Raw genomic sequence first — 24,074 nt, 5'->3', positions numbered from 1 at the left:
ATTAAATAGACGAGATATTGGTACACATCATGATTCTTTTGTGTAAACAATAATGTCACAATATTTTGGCCATTTGAACAATGACCAAGATATATCATTTTTTGCAATATTTTCAAAAATAGGGCAATATTTGTCACTATGTTACAGTACCATAAAAAAATCCTATAAGTAGACTCAAATATTGGAAAGGTATAGATTAGGAAAATCATAGTCATGGAGGGCTGAAATGTTCTGAGTGGCGAAAAGATTAAATTCCCCGATCTTTTCTTGATAAAAGGAGAGAAGCATTTGGCCGGATGGTGTCCAAGTAGCTCTGGACTAAATCCTCCTCTTTAAGGAAGAATGATGCTTCCCCACTTGGCAATGGAACAAACGTATCTTTTTAGGGTGATGTTGCCTTTTGTATGTCATTAAAGTATTGGTTACAAAATAAAGGGGATTCTCTTCACAACCTTACATATACTTTAAGCGTTCGATTGCTGGAGATAAAATATCTTGTTGAATTTTACTTCCATGATAAGAAACTTTCAGAAGTTTTTATCCCAAGGAGAATTTATCTTGTGTTTGATGATATTGGAAAAATATGTGGGAGAATTTATCCTACGTTTGACAGCAAAAATGAAAAAAGTTCAAAAATTTAGCTGAGTCAAAAGAATATGTAATCAAAACAAAATGAAAATCAATATCAAAACAAAATCAATATAAAAAATATAAGCCACACAGTGAGGAATCAATTTCCACACTGAGAGAATGAACAGTAATCTTAAAAGCCATTAGAATCTGTCAGATCTTCTCCACAATAGATCAAATGTGACAGACACCACTGATATTAATTATGAATGTAATCTCAGGAGCCACGTGATTGGTCACAGACCTCATTGAAGATGCTGGAAAATGTAATACCCAACAAGAGCATATTATAGAATTGATTCTTGGTCAAGGATTCAGACTAAACCTGAATTAGGCGTTTAAAGAGAGATATCATGACCAAGTTGGTCAGTTTTGAAGCATCTTATGCCTTGTCACCAGACGGATCTATTTAAAAGATACCGTCATAGCGCTTTGATGCATTTTAGATCGTATTATATAAAATTCATAAAAATCCAGACATGCTGTTCTTTATACCGCATACAAAATAAGCCCCATCTTACAAATCAGGTGAGCTTACAAAGCAGAAGATTTCAATAGGTCTTCCCCACAGGTTGCTGCAAGTGACACAAACGTTCTCTTACAGGAGATTACCTAAAAACATGTGAAAACCCCCTGTTTTATTTACATTGATCTTCAAAAGGAAAAATTGCGTAAAACAGAAGGTGTAAGTCAAAAATAGAAGGAAAAACAGATGAGCCTTATAAGACTGCAAGCAGAGAGCCTTGTGGCACCCTAATTTTTGTGGAAACAGGAAATTCAGCAAAGATCCAAAATTTTCTACTACTGGTTTGCACTGCCGGTCCAATATGTTTTAACAGCTAGAAGGATTTTCTCAGGGTTAAAGGGTCCACTCTCATGGTCCTTAATCTCGCTTTTCCATCTCATCCCTTCTGTTATCCCTTGAATCTTGACAAGAACCTCAACAGTGTCTCTGAATATCACAGTTCCTTCAGGTCTCAGAATCCTATCCATCTCCAAAAGAATGTTGGTTATGTCACACCTGCATGTTATTAGAAGCTTCATTCAGTAAGGCCTCAAACAAGATGATGGCACTAAGATAAGCAAGCAAGCAAACATATATTGTGTGTACTACCATAAGTCTGTATATGTAGGTTAATTATGTTACCTGTCCTGATAAATACTGAATACACCGCCAGCATGTATCAGATCATAAGTCCTAGGATATGTGGAGAAAGCTTCACACCAATCTTGGTATGTACCAATGAAGCCTCGTTCATAGATTGCTCCGAGAGTATCATGTTTGGAATCAGCAGGGACAACATTCATGACCCACACAGGAGCATCAGCCAGTGCTGCTGCAAATCCTCCTAAATAAGCATTCATATCCATGACATTTCTGTAGCGTCCCTGTGTAAGAGATGGAATAATTCTCTTGTAATACACCAGGCGTTCCTTCCATAGCTGTTTATCCTCTTCAAATTTCTTGGCAGTGATTCCCGGGATAGAGCCACTAGAAATTCTTGGTGGAACAGCCATAGACCTCTCTGGCCATTTCTTCAGCGCTCCTCCAGCTATTTCATCTGCGCTTTGCACTTCTGGAAGTGGGGTTATACATGTTTCCATCTTTTTGTACCTTTATAAGAAGATAAATCAAGCAGCATCAGCAAGAGTTAATTGACGTTTACAGACCAAACCAAAGAAAGAGATGGGGCTGATTACCAGGCAGCATCAGGATTGTCATCCTTGCAGATATGTGGAACTTTATAGACCTGTCTACTTTTCACACATTCAATGTGGTTGATGGGTTTTTGCCAAACAGCAAGATCATTCTTCTCCACCACCTTCTTCCAGCATAGATGCTTGGCCACATCCTCAATGGCATCTTGCTCTTTTTTCAAATCTTCCGGGGTTCTCTGCCATCCTTTATAGTACTTTTTCCAGCGAATTGGAGGACCAGATAATATCCAGTAACCTCCTGGTCTTAGAACTCTGTCGACTTCAATCAAATAAAGCCCATCTGGAAAATAAGTGACAGATCTAATGCAAGTTAGTAGAAAAGTTGAAGCATGAACAAGTGCAGATCTGCACAATGAACAGTAAAACGCCACAAATGCAGGTAGCATTTTTTTGCTAGTTAAGCTGGGGATAGCCCCCATGGGATGCAAACCCAAGACCCTCGGTTATGATGGTGCCATCTGACCATCTAGATCTCATAAAACCTCAAATGTGGTAGCACTTTCTATCAATCTCATGACAAGATACTCTGGATCAAGCAGATTGACAGAGCTTGATTTGAAGGAAACAAATGAATTGTGATTAAATAACCAGCTTCCCACATATTCAGAGTGCAAGAAGTTAACATAGGTTCAAGAGTTTCCAGTTCTGTCATTTGAAGAAAGGAGAACACTTCATAAAGCAACATTTAAAGAACTTCTCAAGAATATCCAAGAAATATCAGATGAAAGCAAGGGAGAAGATGCTCACCAAAATCATACCAAGGGATCAAGCACCTTGAACAGTGGGCCATGTCAAAAGATCGAGCAGGATATGGGATCCGATCTGCTGCCATCACTCCAATCATTGCCGGAACACCCCGCTCCAATGCAAACTGAACCTGCGCTTCATGTGTATCCCTTGGCGCGAATGACATTGTCAAGATGTTTCTGCTCAACAGATAAGCACCCCAACTAGCCACCTTCATCAACCAGTCACGAGCACATTGATCAGATTTCACCCATAGGTTTCTTGCATTTGAGCTATGAATACGTTGAGCAGCTCAAAAAAGACCAAAAACAAAAAGCAAGAAAAAAACTTGACAAAGTAATGAGTGAATCTACCAACAACTTGAATCAAGTTTCATACAAGATGCAAAAGACCATTTGAAACCAACAAAAGAATGTTGAACTTGAGAAAATCATCAGATCAAGAACATCAACCACAAATCAAACACAAAAGCAGGTAAGCAAAGACAACTGGGTGGATCAAGGAACTTACTCCACATCCAGTATCAAGGGCAGTTCTGATGGATCCTGAAGCAAGGGGGATGAGCTCACCAATGTCATCAATATACGCATCAGCCCCTCGTGGAAACATGGTACCTCCACCAGGAAATCGGAACTTATCTGCCTCAACTTGGATCCAGTTCTGAACAGCTTTTTCGATTGTCAGCTCTTTGTGTGGGACATTGTTATACCAAGCATAATCCCGGCTCTGAGGCCATGTGAATGGGTTCTTATAGTTAGGCGGAGCAGGGATCAAACACGTCAGGAGCTCCTCCTTTGCAGGGCAATGCCGCTCTCGGTACATTAACATCTTCTTCTCAAATTTCCTCGCTCTTTTTGGATCTTGACAAGGGGTGTATTCACTGTATTTCATGTCGCAGGGTGGGATTTTCCGGGAGACGGACAAAGTATCATTGACTCCTAGTTGATGGTGAGCTTCGAAATCCAGTGTTGATGATGAAGGATGGACAACCGGATGGGAATATTTTCCAGAGTTATCTTCGCATCCCACTTTCGGAGTGATGCCTATCCGATCAGCAGTAATGGGAGATAAGTTTTGCCACGACCCAAGGATATAGAAGATAACACACAGGGCACTAACGCCTAGAACCCAGGAAAGACGTCCCCTCTTTGATTCCACATGATGGGGTTTTGGAGATCCTCCACTGTATTCATTAGCCATTGATCCTGTCATAGTAGCACCCATAAACATCAGACATACAATACGTACCTTGAGAGAGAGAGAGAGATGGGTATACAGGGGAAAACTCCATTAACAGTACCTAGTAGAAGATCTTAACAAGAGTTTAAACTTGAAAGACAGGTGCATGGGAAAGAGCTCATATATATCCAAAGAAAAAACAAAGAAGGGCAGCCACTTTCTGTCATTCACGAGCCAAAAATGGAGTTTATGGAGGTGGGTATGCTATGTAACGAATATACAGGCAGAGCTAAAACAAGAAAAATGCTAGAACTCGCAAAAACAAGAACCAAAGTAAGCAGAAGGGCCTACGGGAAGGGTCCAATCTGATGCTTAAGAAGAAGAAAAGGTATCCAAAGATCTAAAAAGAAAAGAAAACAATTCCTCCCGTAATAACCCATATATGTAAAATGACCAACAGGAGGAAAAAGAAAACCTCATATATTGGCAAAAAGCATCACATTACCAATTTCCTCATCAAAACTCTTACATAGAACCACATAGTACAGATAAGAGAAACAAAACAAAACCACAAAGCCCACCAAGAAGTTCAAAGAAAAGGGAACAAAGAAAAGGGAAAGGTTCACATCTCTACAAAAGAAACCCGCACTCTTACAATCGTTTTCCTTACCAAAAGGAAGAAAGATGTCACATTTGAATCAAGATACAGAAACAAAAAAAGAGCGCCCCCTTCAATCAATAAAAGGAAACACTTAGAAGAACGATCTTAATGAATATCAACCATCACAGTGATAGAACAAGGACAGACGTCAAGAACAGAACCAAAAGAACAAGAAACTCCAGTGAAAACCTGAAAACCCAGAAGCCAAAAACCCACCTTAGCTCAGAAAACCAGGAACCACCATAAGAGAACCCAACACCCCTCAGCTCTAAAAGCCAAGGCTACAAGAAAACCAGCAGCCTTCCTCACTCTGAAAAAACCACCCTCAAAATACAGCCCACCTACTAAGAGAAAAACCCCACATGAGTAAGACCCCAAAAACCCATTAAATTTTTCCAAAAAACCACCGACACAAAAAACCTCCTAAAAGTCGATGAAAGCAGCCAACCCCACGTCGTCATTCACCCCCAATAAGTAAAATAAGCAGAGAAACAATAGGGAAAATGAAGTCTGGAAAAGAAAACAAAAAAAGAACCACTTACCTCTCTGATTTGCGGTTTCCAGATAAGCCTTCACCAAAAGGAGCCTTAAGTATTGAAATATAATAATGTCCTTTCCAGTGTCGTAACCTGTAAAATACAAAGGAAAAAAATAAGGAATCCAACAAGTTTTCACACAAAAATAAAGAAGCCCACAATGACCATTTATTATATTATATCACTAAGAGCAGTGAAAAAGTAGTCTCTCTCATCTATGTTCATTTTAGACGTGAGGATCACCGTTGGCATGAGGTTTTTTTCTTTTTGGTTTTCTTGTAAAAAAAAAAGTCTGGGGCTTGATCTGAGATCGGTTACGTGGCAAGCATTCCAAGAGGCAAGAGAGAAGGAATAGGAGGAGACTGACCAGGCTAGAAACGCTCGATGAAAAGATGAGTAGGTTTGTATGTTTATCTATTCCTTTCATTTGTAGTCAAATCGGCTTCTAAAGGAAACAAAAGCAACTGAGTTTTGAGATGAGGATGATAATTAACTCATTAATTTTATTTAAGGGGGGTTGCGGATCACAGTGGCAAACGTTTTAAACCGTAATTCTCGTTTTTCAAAAACTCGTGAGAAATTGAAATTTTTTCATAAATCTTGCATTTTTTCGGAAAAATCTGGGCAATAAAAAAATTAATTTAAATATATATAAATTATTTTTTATAAGAAAATATTAATAAAAATTATTTAAAAATAAAAATAGACATTTTTTCATGATAAATTGCTGTTTAAAACGTAAATCGCGGTATTTATGTTTTTTCATAAATCTCACAAGAAATTGCCGTTTTAAACTTTCAGGCAATTTCTCGCGATATTATCGATTGTCACTATGGTATGGATGTTGTTGTTGGGCACTTTATTCCAAATTATTGGAAGAGGGCGCCTGATGAGATTATGCTTCGGCTTTGATCGAGTTTGACCATGGACGATCCAGATAGCATCATGGCAGCTACATTATCATTTAAAAGCTCCTTATAGCAAGACTGATTTGGAGGAAACGGTACCTTTTGTCCAATTTCAGGGGTTTAATACTTGGTCATGTCAACTTAGCCACAGAAATGAGCTAGAAATCATAGGTGCCTGCCTTGGTAACCTAATTGGACCTCATAGATGGATTCAGCATGATCCAAATACTAGGAACCCGATCTTGCATCATGTTTTTTCGATCAAAAAATACAATCTTATAAGCCTAGAAATATCATACACTATAAGCTATTGATTTTTGAAGACTCATGAAATGACCAGTATCCCAATTGGACTTGATGGATTCAGCATGATCCAAATACTAAGAACCGGATCTTGCATCAACTTCGCCACAAGAATGAGTTAGAAATCATAAGTGTGAAACCCAATTGAACCTCATAAATGGATTCAGCATGAGATCACAAAGACAGAAAAATAATTAAATAATAAATTTAATTTGAAGATTAAAATGTAATGCAATAAATGACATATTTGCTGACAAAATGTCAATGTAAATAAATAAACAATTAAGATCACAAAAGATTAAATAAAACCACGTTTATAAAGTGCCGTATTATGATATCATCTTGACACGAGACACACACGCTAAGTGAAATTCTCATTTCTCAGTTCAGTAATAAACGTTTGATCAAAACTATAATTATGAGGGCTGTACAGTTTTTACTAAAACTAGTTATGACCTAATCTGACCAGGAAAGTGGTCATAGCGTGCATTGAGCCTGGATTAGACAAGACAGGATAGAGCTATGGAGTTATCAACTAATATGGTCATAGCATAGTACTTGACCTAGGCTAGAAAGCAGCACGGACTTTGTACTTTGGTTGGTCTTACCAAAGCAAACTTAGGTGCTTGTGCATTTGAGCCCTAACCAAACCTAATCGAGTTGACATTGTGGTATCCAGAGCAATAATGGAAGAAAGAAATCAACGAATCCTTTTACATCCCTATCCCCATCAATAATAATGTTCTTGAATTCTTGAACTCTTATGATTTCTGAGTTATATGGATTTGGGTCGCTAATGCAAATGAACCAAACTTGGGTCCCCATTGTGGGGACATCTTAGCATCTGACTTTAACAGACAGGATCCAGTGGGTGGGATCTCTGTGACAAACATTGCAAGATTTATTTAAAAAAAAATTGTGATAATATCATGAGAAATTGCCTGAAAGTTTAAAACGATAATTTCTCACTAGATTTTCAAACCGCGACAAATATCGCGATATTTATGTTTTTAGCAGATATTTATCATGAAACCCTCGAGATTTTTACTTTAAAATGTATTTTATTTATATTTTCTTATAAAAATTACTTTTTATATTTTTTTTTTATTGCTGAGATTTTACCAAAAAAACATGGTATACATGAAAATTTTCAAAATCTCCCGAGTTTTTGACTGACGATATTTTGCCGTTTTAAACTTTTGTCACTATGGGTGGGATCATGTTTGACCATCCTTTGTGAGCACGCCATCAAGTTGAAACGGGGGCTCCTCGTCCCATAGAATTGCCACTGCCATCCAACTGGCCAATTCACCCACAAGGTAAACGTATCATGCACCCATGCCCACGCTGCTAATAAATGATTGATTCACAGCTGTTAGCTAACTTTTAGAATTCGTTATAAAAAAGTGTTTCGCAAATTGGTCCCTGACTTATAAACTATTTTCAAAATAGTCCCTATTATCTTATGCCACTTTGCAAATCGGTCGCTGCCTTTTCATCAACGGACAGACAACAAATTGACAGTTCTACCATTATAAAATGCCCACTAATTTGCAAAAGGTTACTACCCTAACAACTGTTTGATGAAGGGCATTTTGGTGACAGCCGTTGACAGAAGGACTAGTTTGTAAATAGCCATGAGAAAGTTAGGGACTATTTCGTAAATGCTCTATAAGGCAGTACTAATTTGCCAAAAACCCTATAAAAAGTCTCTTTGAATTTAGGTCATTTTAAAGTTTGTTTTATGACGAAGTCCCTGTAAAAACGCGTAACCCTCTGAGCCCACTAGGGAAAGGCACCTGCACACTCGGTGGGACTCAAACTTAGGACGAACGGACACCCTCCCAGGTCACCCCAGTGACAGTGGGACTGGGGAGAAGGTGTTGACCCCTTTGTCTCAAGTTCGACTTCTTCCACCGGATGTGTGGGTGCTTGTAATTGGTGGGCTTTATAAGGACTTGGGTGTCATGGCCTCACTTGAGAGAAATTATAGTTTTAAACTTTAGGGAATTTCTCGCAATATTATCATGAGATTTTTATAAATCTCACGATATTTGTCAAATTCCTCTGCTACATGGGGCTTAAGAGATATCTTGTAGGGGTATGCCTAACCCCTTGCCTTAAAAAAAAAAGGTCTTACCAACAGCCGAGCCAAGGGTGGGCATGAGTGGGCGGTCGCCCACCCCAGAATTAAAAACCGAGTTGACTTGGGACTCAACCGAGTCAACTCGACTCGGTGCCCAACCCCGAGTCTACTGCGACTCGGCCGAGTCAAGAGTCAGGACATTTCAAAAAATTAGGGATTGAGGGGTTGAAGTTTTCCATTTTATTTTCATCGTTTCATTTGTGTTGCTACTTCACCCATGCCCACCGCTCCGCCACTGGTGCCGACGTAAAGAAGCATCACTGTCGTCCGCCATCACGCCGAAACGTCAGACCACCGGTTGAAGGCTTGAAGCAGGTCGGTATCTCTCTATTTTCCCTTCTTCTTCTTCTTTTTCTTTCTTCTGTTCTCTTTCATGTTTTCTGAACGGTCCTTTTTTTGACATTTTTAGATTTGTTATATGTAAAAAGCTAAACAAAAAATACACAAACACTAACTGGGTCGAATGGTGTTTGTGTATTTCTTGTTTATATTCTTCTAAATTTTGAGTAACTATTAATTTCTTTTCCATACAAATCTCTTGGTCTTTTCTTTCTGATTATGATTTTGAGTAACATGGTTTGATACCTAGCCTTATAGAAGATTCTCATTTTCATTTTGCTCGATCTTTTTTTGCAATGAGATTTGACTCATAGAACATTGCCTTATTTTTTTTCGTTGCATAGGAATGGATAAGTTTATAAAGAAAAGGTCAATCATTGATAAATCTTCTGTAACTCGAGAAGGAGAACCAAGTCAGAAAATAAGCAAAACAGAAATTGATGAATCAGAGTTACCTGCAGACCCTGCACTTCGTCCTTCTATTTCTAGTTATCATCCTAATATCCAAGATAATGTTCGTAGAGCATATATGATCGGTGGTCCTTGTCAACTTCGAGATTGTACGTTTCAACTAAACCACCAAAAACAAAGGTCCATTCCAGCTTGGTATGATGAGTATAAAGATTGGTTGGAGTATAATACAAGTAAGCATAAAGCATATTGTTTGCAGTGTTATCTTTTCAGGCCAAAAAGCACAAAAAAGATTAGTGCAGAGGCATTCGTATATGAAGGATTTGATAATTGGAAAGACAAGAAGAGGTCTGATAAACATGTTGGAAGCTCTAGCAGTTTTCACAATTCAGCACGAATGAAGTGTCAAAATTTGATGCTACAAAAATAACATATTGATGCTATACTTTATAAACAAAGTATTCGATAAAAAGATGAGTATAGACTTCACATTTGGGCAACTGTTAATGCAATCAGATACTTGTTAAGTCAATGATTAGCATTTTGAGGGCATGATGAAGCTAAAAAATCTCTTAATAGAGGAATTTTTATTGAGTTGTTGAAGATATTTGCAAAGATCAATGATGATATAAATAAAGTTGTATTGAAAAGTGTTTCAGAAAATAACAAATTGATATCTCATGATATACAAAAGGATATTGTCAAGGCTGCTTCTATACAAACCACAAATGTTATTGTCATGGAACTTGAAGATACTTTTTTTTCTATTTTACTTGATGATTCTCATGATGTATCAACTAAAGAACAAATGGCTATTGTTTTACGGTTTGTTAATGAAAAAGGTGGAGTGGTTGAGCAATTTCTTACTCTTATGCATGTTCTTAAAACAAGTTCTATGTTACTCAAACAAGCAGTTGAAGAAGCATTTTGTAAGAATAAATTAGGCATATTAAGTTCACGTGGACAGGGTTATGATGGAGCAAGTAATATAAGAGGGAAGTTTAATAGATTGAAAAGTCTTATATTACATGAAAATGCATCTGCATATTATATTTATTGTTTTGTACATCAACTTCAATTGGCATTAGTTGGTGTTGCTAAAAAAATTCATTGCTTAATGTATTTTTCAATATATTAGGCAGGTTGTAAATTTTTTTCTCCACTTCATGCAAGAGATCTGAGCTTATTCAAGAAGCAAAATTTATGCAAATTGCTGAAGCACTAGCATTGGGTAAACTTGAAACAGGACGAGGATTAAATCAATATATAAGTTTCAAACGATCTAGTGATACTCGGTGAGGTTCTCATTACGATGCTTTGGTTAGTTTACTCAATATGTATTCTTCTGTTATTCAAGTGTTAGATTTCATTGCAGAAGATACATATTCAGGAAAAAGTTCACATGCAATTACTTTATATCATCAGTTGCAAGATTTTTAATTTGTTTTTTGCTTACATTTGATGTGTAAAGTTTTAAGAATAACTCATGATCTTTCACAAGCACTTCAACAAAAAGATCAAGACATTATGAATGTTATGAGTTTAGTCACTACATCAAAACAGTGCCTTCAAGGTTTGAGAGACAATGGATGGGACTCTCTCATAAACAAAGTGTTCATGTTTTGTAAGAGATCTGATGTTCTGATTCCTGATCTAGGGGACTCATATACACCTCAAGGATGACCAAGACGTAAGGTTGGAAAGATCACTATATTGCATCATTATCGTATTGATGTGTTTTATACTATTATTGATTTGCAACTTCAAGAGTTGAATAATCGTTTCACTGAAACAAATACATAGCTTCTCATTTCAATGGCATGCTTGAGTCCAAAGATTTTTTTTTTTGCTTTTGATAAAGATAAGTTGATTCGTCTTGCTGAGCTTTACCCTAAGGACTTTTCTAGAGTAAACATAATTAGACTTGAAAATCAATTGGATATATATATTACAGAAATGTGAAACAGTGATCAGTTTTCAAGTTTAAAATCTTTAGCAGAGCTAGCAGAGATGATGGTAGCAACTCAAAAGCATATTGTATTTTCTTATGTGTATCTATTGATTATATTTGCATTAACTTTGCCAGTTGCAACAACAAGTGTTGAAAGAGCATTTTCAGTTATGAACAATATCAAATGTCCTCTACGTAATAGAATGAGAAATGAATTGATCAATGATGCTTTGGCTACTTACATAGAGAAGGAGACATTTGATACTATCAGTGATGATGCAATTATCAATTGTTTTCAAAATATAAAAAATAAAATATTCCAATTGCAAAATTTTCATGAATTTAATTGTTTGTATTTCTTAAGTGAACAATCTTTATTTTAGTTTAAAAGTACAATTTAAGGTTTTATCTTATTATGTTCATAAATTTAGTTGTTTGTGTTTGTAACAATTGTTATTTTAATTCAGAGGCTTATTTAAGTTTTATCTCTCCACGAACGACTGTTCTTCGAGCAAAAAAATTCTTTTTCTGCAACTAGTCTGAATAAATGGATCGTCCTTCAAGACCATAGGATTATCCCTGAGACCCAAAGTCTGCCCACCTAACAAAAAACTTCTGGCTCGTACCAATTTAGCTAACAAAGAAGCACCGTCTTAACCCTCTTCATGTTGGTGGTGTGGCTGGAGCTAATGTTGTTTTATTGCATCCTATCACCGTTCAAAATAGGAGTATTCCTAGTCAATGGGCTATGTAGATCCAGTGTCCAAAACCTGCCTGATCGGACCTATACTGTCCAGGCTGCTGGGCATTGTCACAGGGACACGCTATTTTGGCTGCATGTCTCTATTATTGTTAATAATTTGCAGAGATGATGATTCGATACGGATTAGTTTGGATAACCTTTTATTATTGTTAATAATTTTTATTACTTCTTAATAATATTTTAATATGAAAGTTTTTTACTATTTGAATATGAAAAAAAATATTGAAAGTAAAGAATCGTGCCCTTGTGTCTTATTTTTGAAAAAAAATCTTCGAACTTGTAAGTTGAACCCGTGTCCTCGTGTCCACCTGTCTTTGTAGCATAGCTGTTGAGTGGCCCGTATAACTATGATCAAATGAATAAATAAGAACGCACCAACAAGGGCTCCATGTGATTGGTAGGAGCTGTCACTGCACGTCTCCTTGTGATGGGACGTTGCAGGTTCAAACCCCAATGATACGATTGAATATTAACCGGTGGGAGTCTGCCTAACCCCAGCTTGCCTTTCTCTCCACATTATTCACTAAGTTCAGATGTACGTGAAAGAGATGGATGCATTAGCATACTCTGTCCAAATGTACAAAGTGAAATGTACCACACAATTCGTATTATACGTTTGGTGCAGATTCTGCTGCCCTTTGCTTGCAGACCAGAATCCCACGGTGACGTGCTTTTCAAGTTCTTTTTATGCCACACCAACTAACGTAAATCTGCAGTTCTGTACCATCTAACCCTCCCGGAAAGAACGGTGCAGATGGCCCTGCAGTAGCAGGACTAACCCATTAGCTCAATCTTTGAACGATTCATATCTGTGTGAAAAACACCAACTTTATTTTACATTAATTATTGATCCAATAGGGTAGTTGGCAAGAGCTGTCAGTGTACGTCTCCTTGTGGTGTGACGTTGAAGGTTCAAAACCCAATGGTACGTTGAATAATAACCGGTGGAGGTCTGGCTAACCCCAGCTTGCACTTCAAAAAACAAAATATATATATATATATATATATATATATATATATATATATATATTAATCCACTATTCATGTGCCGTAAGAGCCTAACCCTAGTGAAAAAAATTGCACCGAACCCACAAAGAGACTGTTACATAGGTAGAGGTGCACCCAAGTTCGTGATTTTTTTTGAAAATTAGGGCAGGATAATATAGATTTTCCATTTTTAAAAATAAAATATATTTTTATATTGATACATAAAAATATATTTTTATTGAAATATAATTAAAATTATTAAAAAGATATTAAAATATTAAATGTTAGTAGTGTGTCCATTCATGTCACCGGAAAGAACGGTGCAGATGGCCCTGCAGTAGCAGGACTAACCCATAGCTCAATCTTTGAACGATTCATATCTGTGTAAAAAACACCAACTTTATTTTACATTAATTATTGATCCAACAGGGTGGTTGGCAAGAGCTGTCAGTGCACGTCTCCTTGTGGTGTAACGTTGAAGGTTCAAAACCCAATGGTACCTTGAATAATAACCGATGGGGGTCTGGCTAGCCCCAGCTTGCACTTCAATATATATATATATATATATATATATATATATATTAATCCACTATTCATGTGCCGTAAGAACCTAACCCTAGTGAAAAAAATTGCACCGAACCCACAAAGAGACTGTTACATAGGTAGAGGTGCACCCAAGTTGGTGATTTTTTTTTAAAATTAGGGCAGGATAATATAGATTTTCCATTTTTAAAAATAAAATATATTTTTATATTGATACACAAAAATATATTTTTATTGAAATATAATTAAAATTATTAAAAAGATATTAAAATATTAAATGTTAGTAGTTTGTCCATTCATGTCACCGGGACACGCGACCAAAATGGCGCATCCCAATGACATAGCAAACAGGTTAAAACAAATAGAATGTTTTCCTAAAAAAAACAGATAGAATGTGGATCGGTTACCCATCTGAATCACATTCATGTTTAAAGGATATGGATCACCGTACCAGCATCCATATAAAAGGTTGGTAGAATGTGGATTTGTGATGCAACCTGATGCAGGTGCTCCGAGCCATCCAGATTTATTGGATGATTTGGGATCCATTTGTTTTGAGTTTGGTAGTTTTTATTTTTTGAATCATTTGTAATGATACTAGATCTAAGTAATTGATCATCCTCTCCTTTTAGCATTTTAACAGTTCGGTAGAATTAGGATGTTTTCCTTTAAGAGATTATCAAGATAGGGATTCAGAGTCATCAAGATTGTAATCCATCTTCTATATATTGATGAGGTGGATAGAATTTAGAGGCGAGAGTTAAATTATGAGTTTATTTTCAGTTTATTGATTTTTTTTGTTATTTTTAGTTATTTCTTGCTTTTGCTTTCAATTTCTAGTTTTTCTTAGATATTCTTATACTACAAGAAAACATGTCATTACCGACCATAAAAATGGAGACCATAAATTATTAGAGTTTGACTTGGAAGAATAATTAGGGTAGCCAACACCATTTGTCCTCTAGTTGTTCATATTTAATCTTTTGTACGGACTAATTACCTCTTTCTCTTCCACACTTATATGGTTGCATTTGATGGGCTAGGCAATAATTAATTTTTTATTTTAAAGTGTTCTGTAATAGCAAAGTTTGATGTGTTATATTTTTATGCAATAATTGAAGTGATCTATAATAATCAAAGAGCAATTTTTGTAAGAAAAAAAATTACACAATTTCATGCAAAATTTTCAAGAATTGAATGACTTCCCATATAATTATGCAAAAAAATTATGAAAATTTGTATAATTTCATCCACATTTCCTTCTGATGGAGCAAATTTTCCTCAAACTATGTAGAAGTTCTATACAAATTCACACGATTCTATGCAATTTTCTTTCTAATTGTACAAATTTTTATTAAACTATGTGAAAGTTTTATATAAATTTGTACGATTTGATGCAATTTTTCTTTTATTTAAGAGAATTTTTTTCAAATTATATGGAAGTTTCATGCAAATCCACACGATTCCATGCGATTTTTTTTCTAATTGAGCAAATTGCTATCAAACTATATAGAAGTTCTATATAAATTCACACGATTCTATTTGATTTTTTTTCTAATTATATAAATTTTCATCAAACTATGCAGAAATTTTATGCAAATTTGCATGATTTCGTGAAATTTTCCTTCTAATTGAATGAATTTTTATCAATCCATGCAAAAGTTCTATGCAAATTCGCAAGATTCTATACAAAAACTATGCTAGTAAAAATATATTTTTTAAAAAAAAGTGACTTTTGCTCATGCTTTTTATCATTATCTATATCAAAGTTACTAGCGATCATATTTATCGTCAGTTTGCTTAATATAACTTATGATATTTATCATCGGCTACTTTTTAATATATATATATATATATATATAATGATAATTATTATCGAGTTTAATCTATACCCAACGATATTTATCGTTGGATATTTTTGACATATATGTTTTTTAATATAAATATGATAATATTTATCATCAAATTTAATTACTATAGCCGACAATATTTTATCTTTGGCTATTTGAACATATATAATTTTTCAATATAACCGACGATAATTATCACCGATCAGCTTTGAACAATATATGTGAAGATATTTATCGCCGGTTTTAGTTAGTATAGCCGACCATAAATATTGCCGCCTTTAATTACTATTACCGATGACATTCTATAGTTGACCATTTTATATTGACTATATCATATCGTCGAATTTATTTTTAGATACACAATGATATATAAATATCATCGAAAATAGTAATATAAACCATCGTAAAGAGCCAACAAAGTGCGCAATCATATTTATCATCATTTATGTTATTGGCTACCATAAATCATATATTGTCGACGATAAATAACATGGGCTTGTAGTGTTAGATTATTTAGCTTATAGCTGTGTTCGGGTATCAAATGTGTATGTTTCAGGAACGCTCTTCCGGAATCACTAAATCACCACCTTAACTGGATCTGGGTATGGTTCTTGAGAATTCTATGAAAATCCGATATATATGATATGTGAACGGAAAAGTTATAAACATCCTTGTCATGGATTATTCTGGTTGGATATGAAAAGGGGATCACAAATCCATATTATACCTGATGTTTATGTGGATATCCGATATCCTTGAACGTGCATATGGTGCGAACTTCAGATGGGTAATTGATTCACACCCTATAATTTTTTTAGATTTTTTAACGAACAAATATGATTTTTGATGATTGAATATTTTTGAGAATTCTAAACCATTGATTTATTAAGCCTTAAACTATCATGCTTATGTTTGAGAGCGGATCTCCATAAAACCTAGCATGTAAATTGCATCCTTACCGTGAGATTTAAGAAAAAAAAACATGAACATCTTGATTCATACTCCGGGAAGCATATTTCTAGCAAACATATTCTAGTAACTCTCTCTCTCTCTCTCTCTCTCTCTCTCTCTCTCTCTCTCTCTCTCTCTCTATATATATATATATATATATATATATATATATATATATATATATATATATATATATATATATATATATATATATATATATATATTGCCATTGTGTTTTTATCATGTTATTAACCCAATATTCATATTTTCATACATCAAATGTTTTTCTTATATTTCTATATATTTTTAAATTTAAATATACAGATATTTTCATGAGATTTTTTTTTAATCCATCAGATTTTTATGACCAAATCAAAAAATTTCTTTGAACACATTTTAGGCCTTTCCCTGGTGGCTGGTTGGACCTGCTGCCAATCCAACTATAGGCCATATAATAACCATTGCAGTGTGGGTGCTCTCTGTACCCCGTGAACAACCACTATGCCACCAAGATTTGGTGCAACCAGATTCTTGAAATTCCAAAATTGAGAAACATAAAGGATGATGAGTTCCTTCCTGTCAGTCTCCATAGTGCAAATTTTACCACAGTTTTTTCTTTATGACCAAGTCCTTCACCAAAGCAGGTAATCTGTCGGTGGATATTATCTCGAGATTTTCATAAATCTCGCTATATTTGTCACTGTGGCCTTTACGTTACCCACCAGTCAAAAGCACCCACGCACCCGGTGTGAGATTCGAACTTGGGACGAAGGGGTCAGTAGTACCTTCTAATTTTACTACAAAGGTGTTGTACCACCTGAATAAATGGTGAGGGTCCAACCAAAACAGTTCATTTTTACATTGGTGGTATCTAGGGGCAGGGACCACTGTAAAATAAAAAACCTTGTCTCCTTGGAGACATGACAAAGAATAAAAAAAAAAGGAGGGGAGGGGGGGCTCAAATAAACAAATAAGAACAGCAATAACTACAAGGTGGACCATGAACAGAAATTAAGGGGGGTAGAGTAAATTGCAAGAAATGAAGGTTACAACAAAGCAGTAGTGGAGAAACAAAGGAAACTAGCAGGGAAAGCGCGTCCTCTGCAGGTAAAGCAAAAAGAGATGCAGTCAAGAAAAAACTCAGTAATCTAAGTGGTCTCCATCAGGAAAGCTATTCAGTCAGTAGGCAGGGGTGGCTCACTGCTTAAGCTTTTCATGGAGATCAATCTTAGCATGATAACTTTTGGCCAACTTCAAATTTATTTTTTTTTTAGATTTATAATCCGAATAAACCGCACTTGGCATGAAGACCTGATTGTGCTGGCTCAACATGTCATACATATGGTCGTAGTGCTGACAGCATAAAACTCTGAGGCTAGGACCTCTGTTACCCTTTGGCTTATGGAAATTGAACCTTGCCCATCTACCAGCCAAGGCCCCACCCCTCTACGCCAACCCTTCTTGAGACAGCATCTTGAATTTGAATTAACTAATCATGGGTCATTATGGTTTGAGGCCTACCAACACGATCTTAAAGTCATTAATACATGTCATTAAGGTTGGTGGGATACTACCAATAAATGGACATTTATGGTTTCATGTGTTGGTCTCTTTTGAGTGGTGATTTGGTTTTCATTTGTTGAAGGTGGAAACTTGCAGTTTTGGATCTCATTCCATCTGTGTCATTCCCATTGCCATACTCCTTCTGGGATCTCATTCATGCAAATTGTTTCGATCAAATCTTACCCTATAAATAGATTCAGCATAGTAAAACCCTTGTTTTTTTTTCAAACATAAGATTTTTTAAATCAACAAAATTTGGCACTTTTATAGTGGTTGATTTTTCAATTACCAGTTTACCTATTTTCACTAAATGAATCATGTAGATCACATTTATGGGGCCATATAGGGGATGAGTGGAACCAAGTTGAAAACACTTTTGGGTTTGCTATGGTTAAAGATAAAAATTTGAGATACATCTTCTAAATGCTCAATAATTGAGTGATTTGTGTATTGGTAACGACACTTCGTAGGATGACGACTACCTACCTTCCTCTTTCACAAAGACAGGGATGCATCAGGAAGCACCTTGTCTTTTTGGTTAAATAGTTTTTGAGTGAAATGATTTTTCTTTTTGGGCTTTTTTGCAAATTGGTCCCAGCCATTTAGCCCATTTGCGAAATAGTCCCTGGCTTGTGCCATTTTGCAAATCAGCCCCCCGCCTTTCTCACTATTATTTCAAACCGGCCCTTTTTGTCAACAGCTGTTAGTTTGATCATGGTCCATGGTTAGCTGGTTACCAAAAATGCCCTTTATCAAATAGTTGTTAGCAAGGTTGTTAAATGTGATGAGGCTAAGCGAGGCGTTGAGCCTGCGCTTCGCCTCTGAGGCGTACGCCTCTCACAACATAAGACTCTCAAGTATCCGTGGTATTATCTAAAATATTGTAAAAATATGTGGCATCACACTCAACGCCTCGCACTAGTGATCTTACTTCTCTTGGAGGGCTTCGTATCACACTCTCAAGTGATCTTACTTCTCAAGTATCCGTGGTACTTTTTTTATATTTACTTTAAGCGCATCACAGCAACACCTCAGTACCTTGAGCATGCACCTCGCCTCTGAGGCGTACGCTTTAGGTAGTGAGGAGTACGCCTCTCACAACAATGTTAGTTAGTCCCTAACAATGTTAGAGGTATAACTGCCAATTTGTCAGACTTTTAACGGTTCCCTAACGTCTGTTAACCTCAATTGGATTGCAAACGGGTCAGATTCAAGAAGCCAAAGTTGCAAAATTTTAGCTGTTATCGTCAATAGGGAACAATTTGCAAACCAACATAAGGCAGGGACTATTTTGCAGGCAGGGATCATCCTGACAGGAAAAACTCTCTCTTTTCCAGTAAATTCTTTATGTCATATAACCATGGTTTTCCGTTATCCTGTTTCGCCAAATTGACTTTCTCAATCTCTTTCTTTTGAGCTACTTTTTTCTCTCTTTCCCGGTATGAATCTCAAATTTTTTAAAAGAAAAAGAAGGTTTTTCATGAATTTTTTTTTTTGAAAAGGAGTCCGAAAACAGGATCCGCCTTTTTTACGACGAAGGAAAACCCTCACCGAGAACTGGGTCACTTAATGGGCCCATCTTCCTGGATTTAGCTGATGTGAAACGGTAAAACAATTTGAGCTACCATTTGAAGCCATGTGAGCTTGGGCAGTTTAGGAAAATATCTTTTAAATAATTCTCTTTGGACCTATTCACTCAATCTCAAGCTTGTGGGGTACTACATGTAGGGCAAGACTGGCCTAACTTGACTCCAAAGATTGGCCACAATATAAAAGACAAGCTGGGCCCTTGAGGTTTGTCTAGCTAGATGGGTATTGTATATGTGTAGGGTAGATTCCGTTCTCATGTAGGGGAAGTATGAAAGACTTGTTTTTTTTTTAGTCTTACGTGGTGGCGCAGACACGTTTGGAGACTTGCATCCAAATTTGGCCAGCTTCCTTCAGAATGCTTAGATGGATATGAGCAATGTCAATGTCACAAATGGAAAATCTCAGCAATCATAATTTGACCTTCTTTAAAAATACCAACCACATAAAACATTTTTAAAATAGAAAAAAACATAGGGTAATTTACATATAGGCACTGAATGTATGAGAAATGTATGTTTAGCTGTCTCAGGTTTCAAATATTTAAAATAAGTGTGTTCATTTTTTTTAAGAAATTGCTCATATGACCATTTGAGTTATTTTTATTCACTTTAACTTTTAGTTAACTCTTTAAAATGACATTTTTCACTTTTTTCTTTTTATAAACTACTGGATGTTGCGTTTGTATGTCCTCATTCTTATAGCTACATATAAGGGTAAGTAATTTTGAGCGTAAGAATTAACACTGAGCTGCCAATTTGAAAAAGTGAGGTGTTGTCTTTGACAAACTGATAGTGTGAAATGGTAGGATTGTGCATGAATTTACTAACATAATTCACACTGAAAGAAATATCAGACCGTGTTATAGTTAAATATTAAAGAGCCCCGACTATACTTCGGTGGTGAGTAGGACCATGAAAAAGAGCATCTTCTCTGCTAGTTTGTCATCTTGTAGCCATGGGTGTATTGATTAGTTTGGAATTTTGTATATCGGCACGTTCAAGTATGTCTTGAGCATAATTGGCTTGACACAATATGATTCCTTCATCGGTGGATTTGACTTTGATTACAAAAAAGTAGTGGAGTTGTACTTGACATAAGCCCTTTATGTCAAACTCTTTGAAGTTTCAATATGAACAACTCAATAAAGATTTTCTAATTACTTGCAATAATCATGTCATAGGCATAAATGAGTAAAATGTATGGCATATATATGAACATAGAAGAATTTGCAACGCTGCAAAAGAAACCCATATAGAGAAGAAAAATACTTAGGCGATCAAACCCGGCCCAGCAGACCTGTTTGTGTCTGTATAGTGCCTTCTTCAGGCAGCAGACATGATTTGGGTTCTTTAATTAATCCTCATACCCTGGTGTTTTTTTCATAAAAACTCTTTCATTAAGAGCCTTGTGTAAAAGCTCATTCTTGACATCTAATAGTCTTACCTTTCCCACTGTTTTAGGATAGCTATAGACAATACAATTCTTATGCTCACAAGTAGGGGTGGCAATCGTGTCGGGTTGGCGGGTCGACCTGACGGGTTGGCAGGTCAGCATACCTCAACCCGAACCCGACCCTTTTATTAAACGGGTCGGCTGTGGCAAACACGAACCCGGCCCATTTAATAAACGGGTAACTCAACACAACCTGTCAACCCATTTAATAAATGGGTTGGGTCGGGTAAACGGGTTCTCAGGTTCGCGGGTCAGGTTGTCGGGTCGGGTTGACGGGTCGGGTTGGTGGGTTGGCGGGTCGGGCTGGCGGGTTGACCCGCCCGCCTAACAGCCGGGTTGGCGGGTTGGCATACCCCCAACCCGAACCCGACCCGTTTAATAAACGGGTTACGCAGGTCGACCCATTTATTAAACGGGTTGGCTTAAGCCCAACCCGAACCCGCCTAAGAGGCGGGTTGGCGGGTCGTGTCAGGTTTTGCCACCCCTACTCACAAGTCGTATGAAAGGTAAAAAAAGACTTGTAAAAGTTTGTTCCCTCAACCTGATTGAAACCACGGGTAACTAGGCGAGCTTTTAGTCATTCAACTTTTCCATCGGGTTTAAGATTAACCTTGTACACCCACCTGGATCTGTCTATATTCATTTCAAAAAATTTCAAAACAAGATCCCAGGTATCATTGACTCTTACAGCTTGGATCTCCTCATCCATGGTTGCCTTCCATCTTGGATGTGCAAGAGTTGCCTTGATGGATTTGGGTTCTTTTGGGATATTAGAATATGTCTCGTGCATGTTCATATATTTGGGATTTGGCTTGTATATCCCATGCATGATTCTTGTAATAAAAGTGCGGGATGTTTGCAAACAAGGAAGACACAAAAGTTACGTGGTTCGGTCACTGACGACCTACATCCACGAGGAGAACAAGACTGGCTTTTTTATTCAGTGCATTTGTTGTACCCATTACAAGTTTATATAAGCTCCTCACACCATGAGGTGATAAGGGCAAAGATAACAGCTGTAACAACTTAACAAAAAGATGGCCTCCAGAAGGAGACTACACAGCTGGGTAGGGCGATAATGTTTATCTAGAGGAGATAAACTTGCTATAGTTGGAATACCTATAGCATATCGGATAACACTCCCCCTCAAGTTGGTCTGCTAATATCTATGAGACCCAACTTGCACATATTCATTTGATGCTTTTCACGAGCCAATGCCTTGGTGAAAATATCAGCAGCTTGATCTTCGCTGCTCATATGAGTAGTAACAATCTCCTTTTGTTGAACCTTTTCACGAACAAAATGACAATCGACTTGTATATGTTTCGTTCTTTTGTGAAACACAGGATTAGCACCAATATATATAGCGGCTTGGTTGTCGCACTGAAGTTCCATTGGATCATTACTTTCAATGCCAATGTCCTTAAGAAAATTTTTCATCCAAACCAACTCACATGTGCATAGAGCAATAGCTCTGTATTCAGCTTCTGCACTTGATCTTGCCACAACAGTTTGTGTTTTGCTTTTCCAAGTGACTAGATTCCCTCCAACAAACACACAATATCCTGATGTAGACTTCCTATCGTTTGGGTCTCCTGCCCAATCAACATCTGCACATCCCAGAATTTTGGAGTGGTCATTTCTTGTCAACAAGATTCCCTTGCCAGGAGTACTCTTAATGTATTTCAGAATTCTATGGGCAGCATCAAGGTGAGTGGTGCTTGGGCAATGCATAAATTGACTGATGACATTAACAACATAACAAATGTCTGGGCGAGTAACAGTAAGATAAATAAGTCTTCCAACTAGTCGTTGAAAGACTGAAATTTCATCCAGAGCTTCTCCTTCATCTGTGCGCAGCTTGTGACAGGGATTCATGGGAGTATCGGCTGGTTTGGATCCGAGAAATCCGGTTTCTTTTAGAAGATCCAAAGCATATTTTCTTTGACATAAGAAGATGCCTTCTTTGGAGTGGGCAACCTCTATTCCCAAAAAATATCGAAGTTTTCCAAGGTCTTTGATCTCAAACCTGCGATGGAGAAAATTTTTAACCTCCTGCATAAAAGAAATATCATCTCCTGTAAGAATAATGTCATCAACATACACTATCAGTATAGTTATACCAGACTTTCTTTTTGCAACAAACATCGAGTAGTCGGAAGTGCACTTTTTGAAATTCAGTTCCTGGAGAGCCTCGCTTAGTTAAAAAAACCATGCTCTTGGGGATTGTTTTAATCCATAAATGGCCTTTTTAAGTCCGCATGCCATTTCTTCCTTTTGCTCATATCCTAGAGGTAGTTTCATGTAAACGATTTCTTCCAAGTTTCCGTGCAAAAAAGCATTTTTGGCATCCAATTGGAATAGTTTCCAATTTTTATTTGCTGCAACAGACAACAATGTTCTTATGGAGCTCATTTTAGCAACTGGAGCAAAGGTTTCAGAATAGTTTATTCCTTCCACCTGAGTATACCCTTTGGCAACGAGCCGAGCTTTGAATCTCTCAATGGTTCCATCGCTGTGATATTTAATCTTGTAGACCCATCGACATCCTACTGCTTTCTCCCCCACTGGAAGCTTTGCGAGTTCCCATGTATTGTTTTTGGTTAGAGCCTCTAACTCTTCGTTCATAGCTTTTCTCCACCTTGGATCAAGTTGAGCCTCTTCATAGGTAGTTGGTTCATGATGTTGATAGGTTTTGGTCAAGAATGACAAGTAGGAGGGGTTTAGACGGTCGAGGTCAAAACAAGTTTCAATAGAATGGGCAGTGGTATTGGTAGCCAAGTAGGTATAGTAATCTTGAAGTCGTGTGGGGGGGCGAGTGATCCTCGCAGAACGCCTGGTATTC

The 24,074-nt window shown here is 36.8% G+C and overlaps 1 protein-coding gene across 1 annotated transcript; it reads right to left on the bottom strand.

Moving 5' to 3' along the window:
* Positions 1 to 1,132: 1,132 nt before the first annotated feature.
* On the bottom strand, positions 1,133 to 5,423 carry LOC149833089 (putative methyltransferase PMT18). Its single transcript, XM_090014898.1, has 6 exons — positions 5,153 to 5,423; positions 3,607 to 4,301; positions 3,097 to 3,307; positions 2,332 to 2,629; positions 1,778 to 2,245; positions 1,133 to 1,651 (listed from the first exon to the last, which is right to left on the bottom strand). Exons 2-6 carry the CDS (start codon positions 4,294 to 4,296, stop codon positions 1,432 to 1,434), a joined length of 1,887 nt encoding a protein of 628 aa, XP_089871024.1. The 5' UTR covers positions 4,297 to 4,301; positions 5,153 to 5,423; the 3' UTR covers positions 1,133 to 1,431.
* Between the last annotated feature and the right edge of the window lie 18,651 nt (positions 5,424 to 24,074).

Source organism: Nuphar pumila, chromosome 7 (assembly GCF_984573655.1).
Source record: "Nuphar pumila chromosome 7, dmNupPumi1.hap1.1, whole genome shotgun sequence".
Lineage (NCBI taxonomy): Eukaryota > Viridiplantae > Streptophyta > Magnoliopsida > Nymphaeales > Nymphaeaceae > Nuphar > Nuphar pumila.
This window is presented reverse-complemented; position numbering and strand designations above follow the sequence as displayed.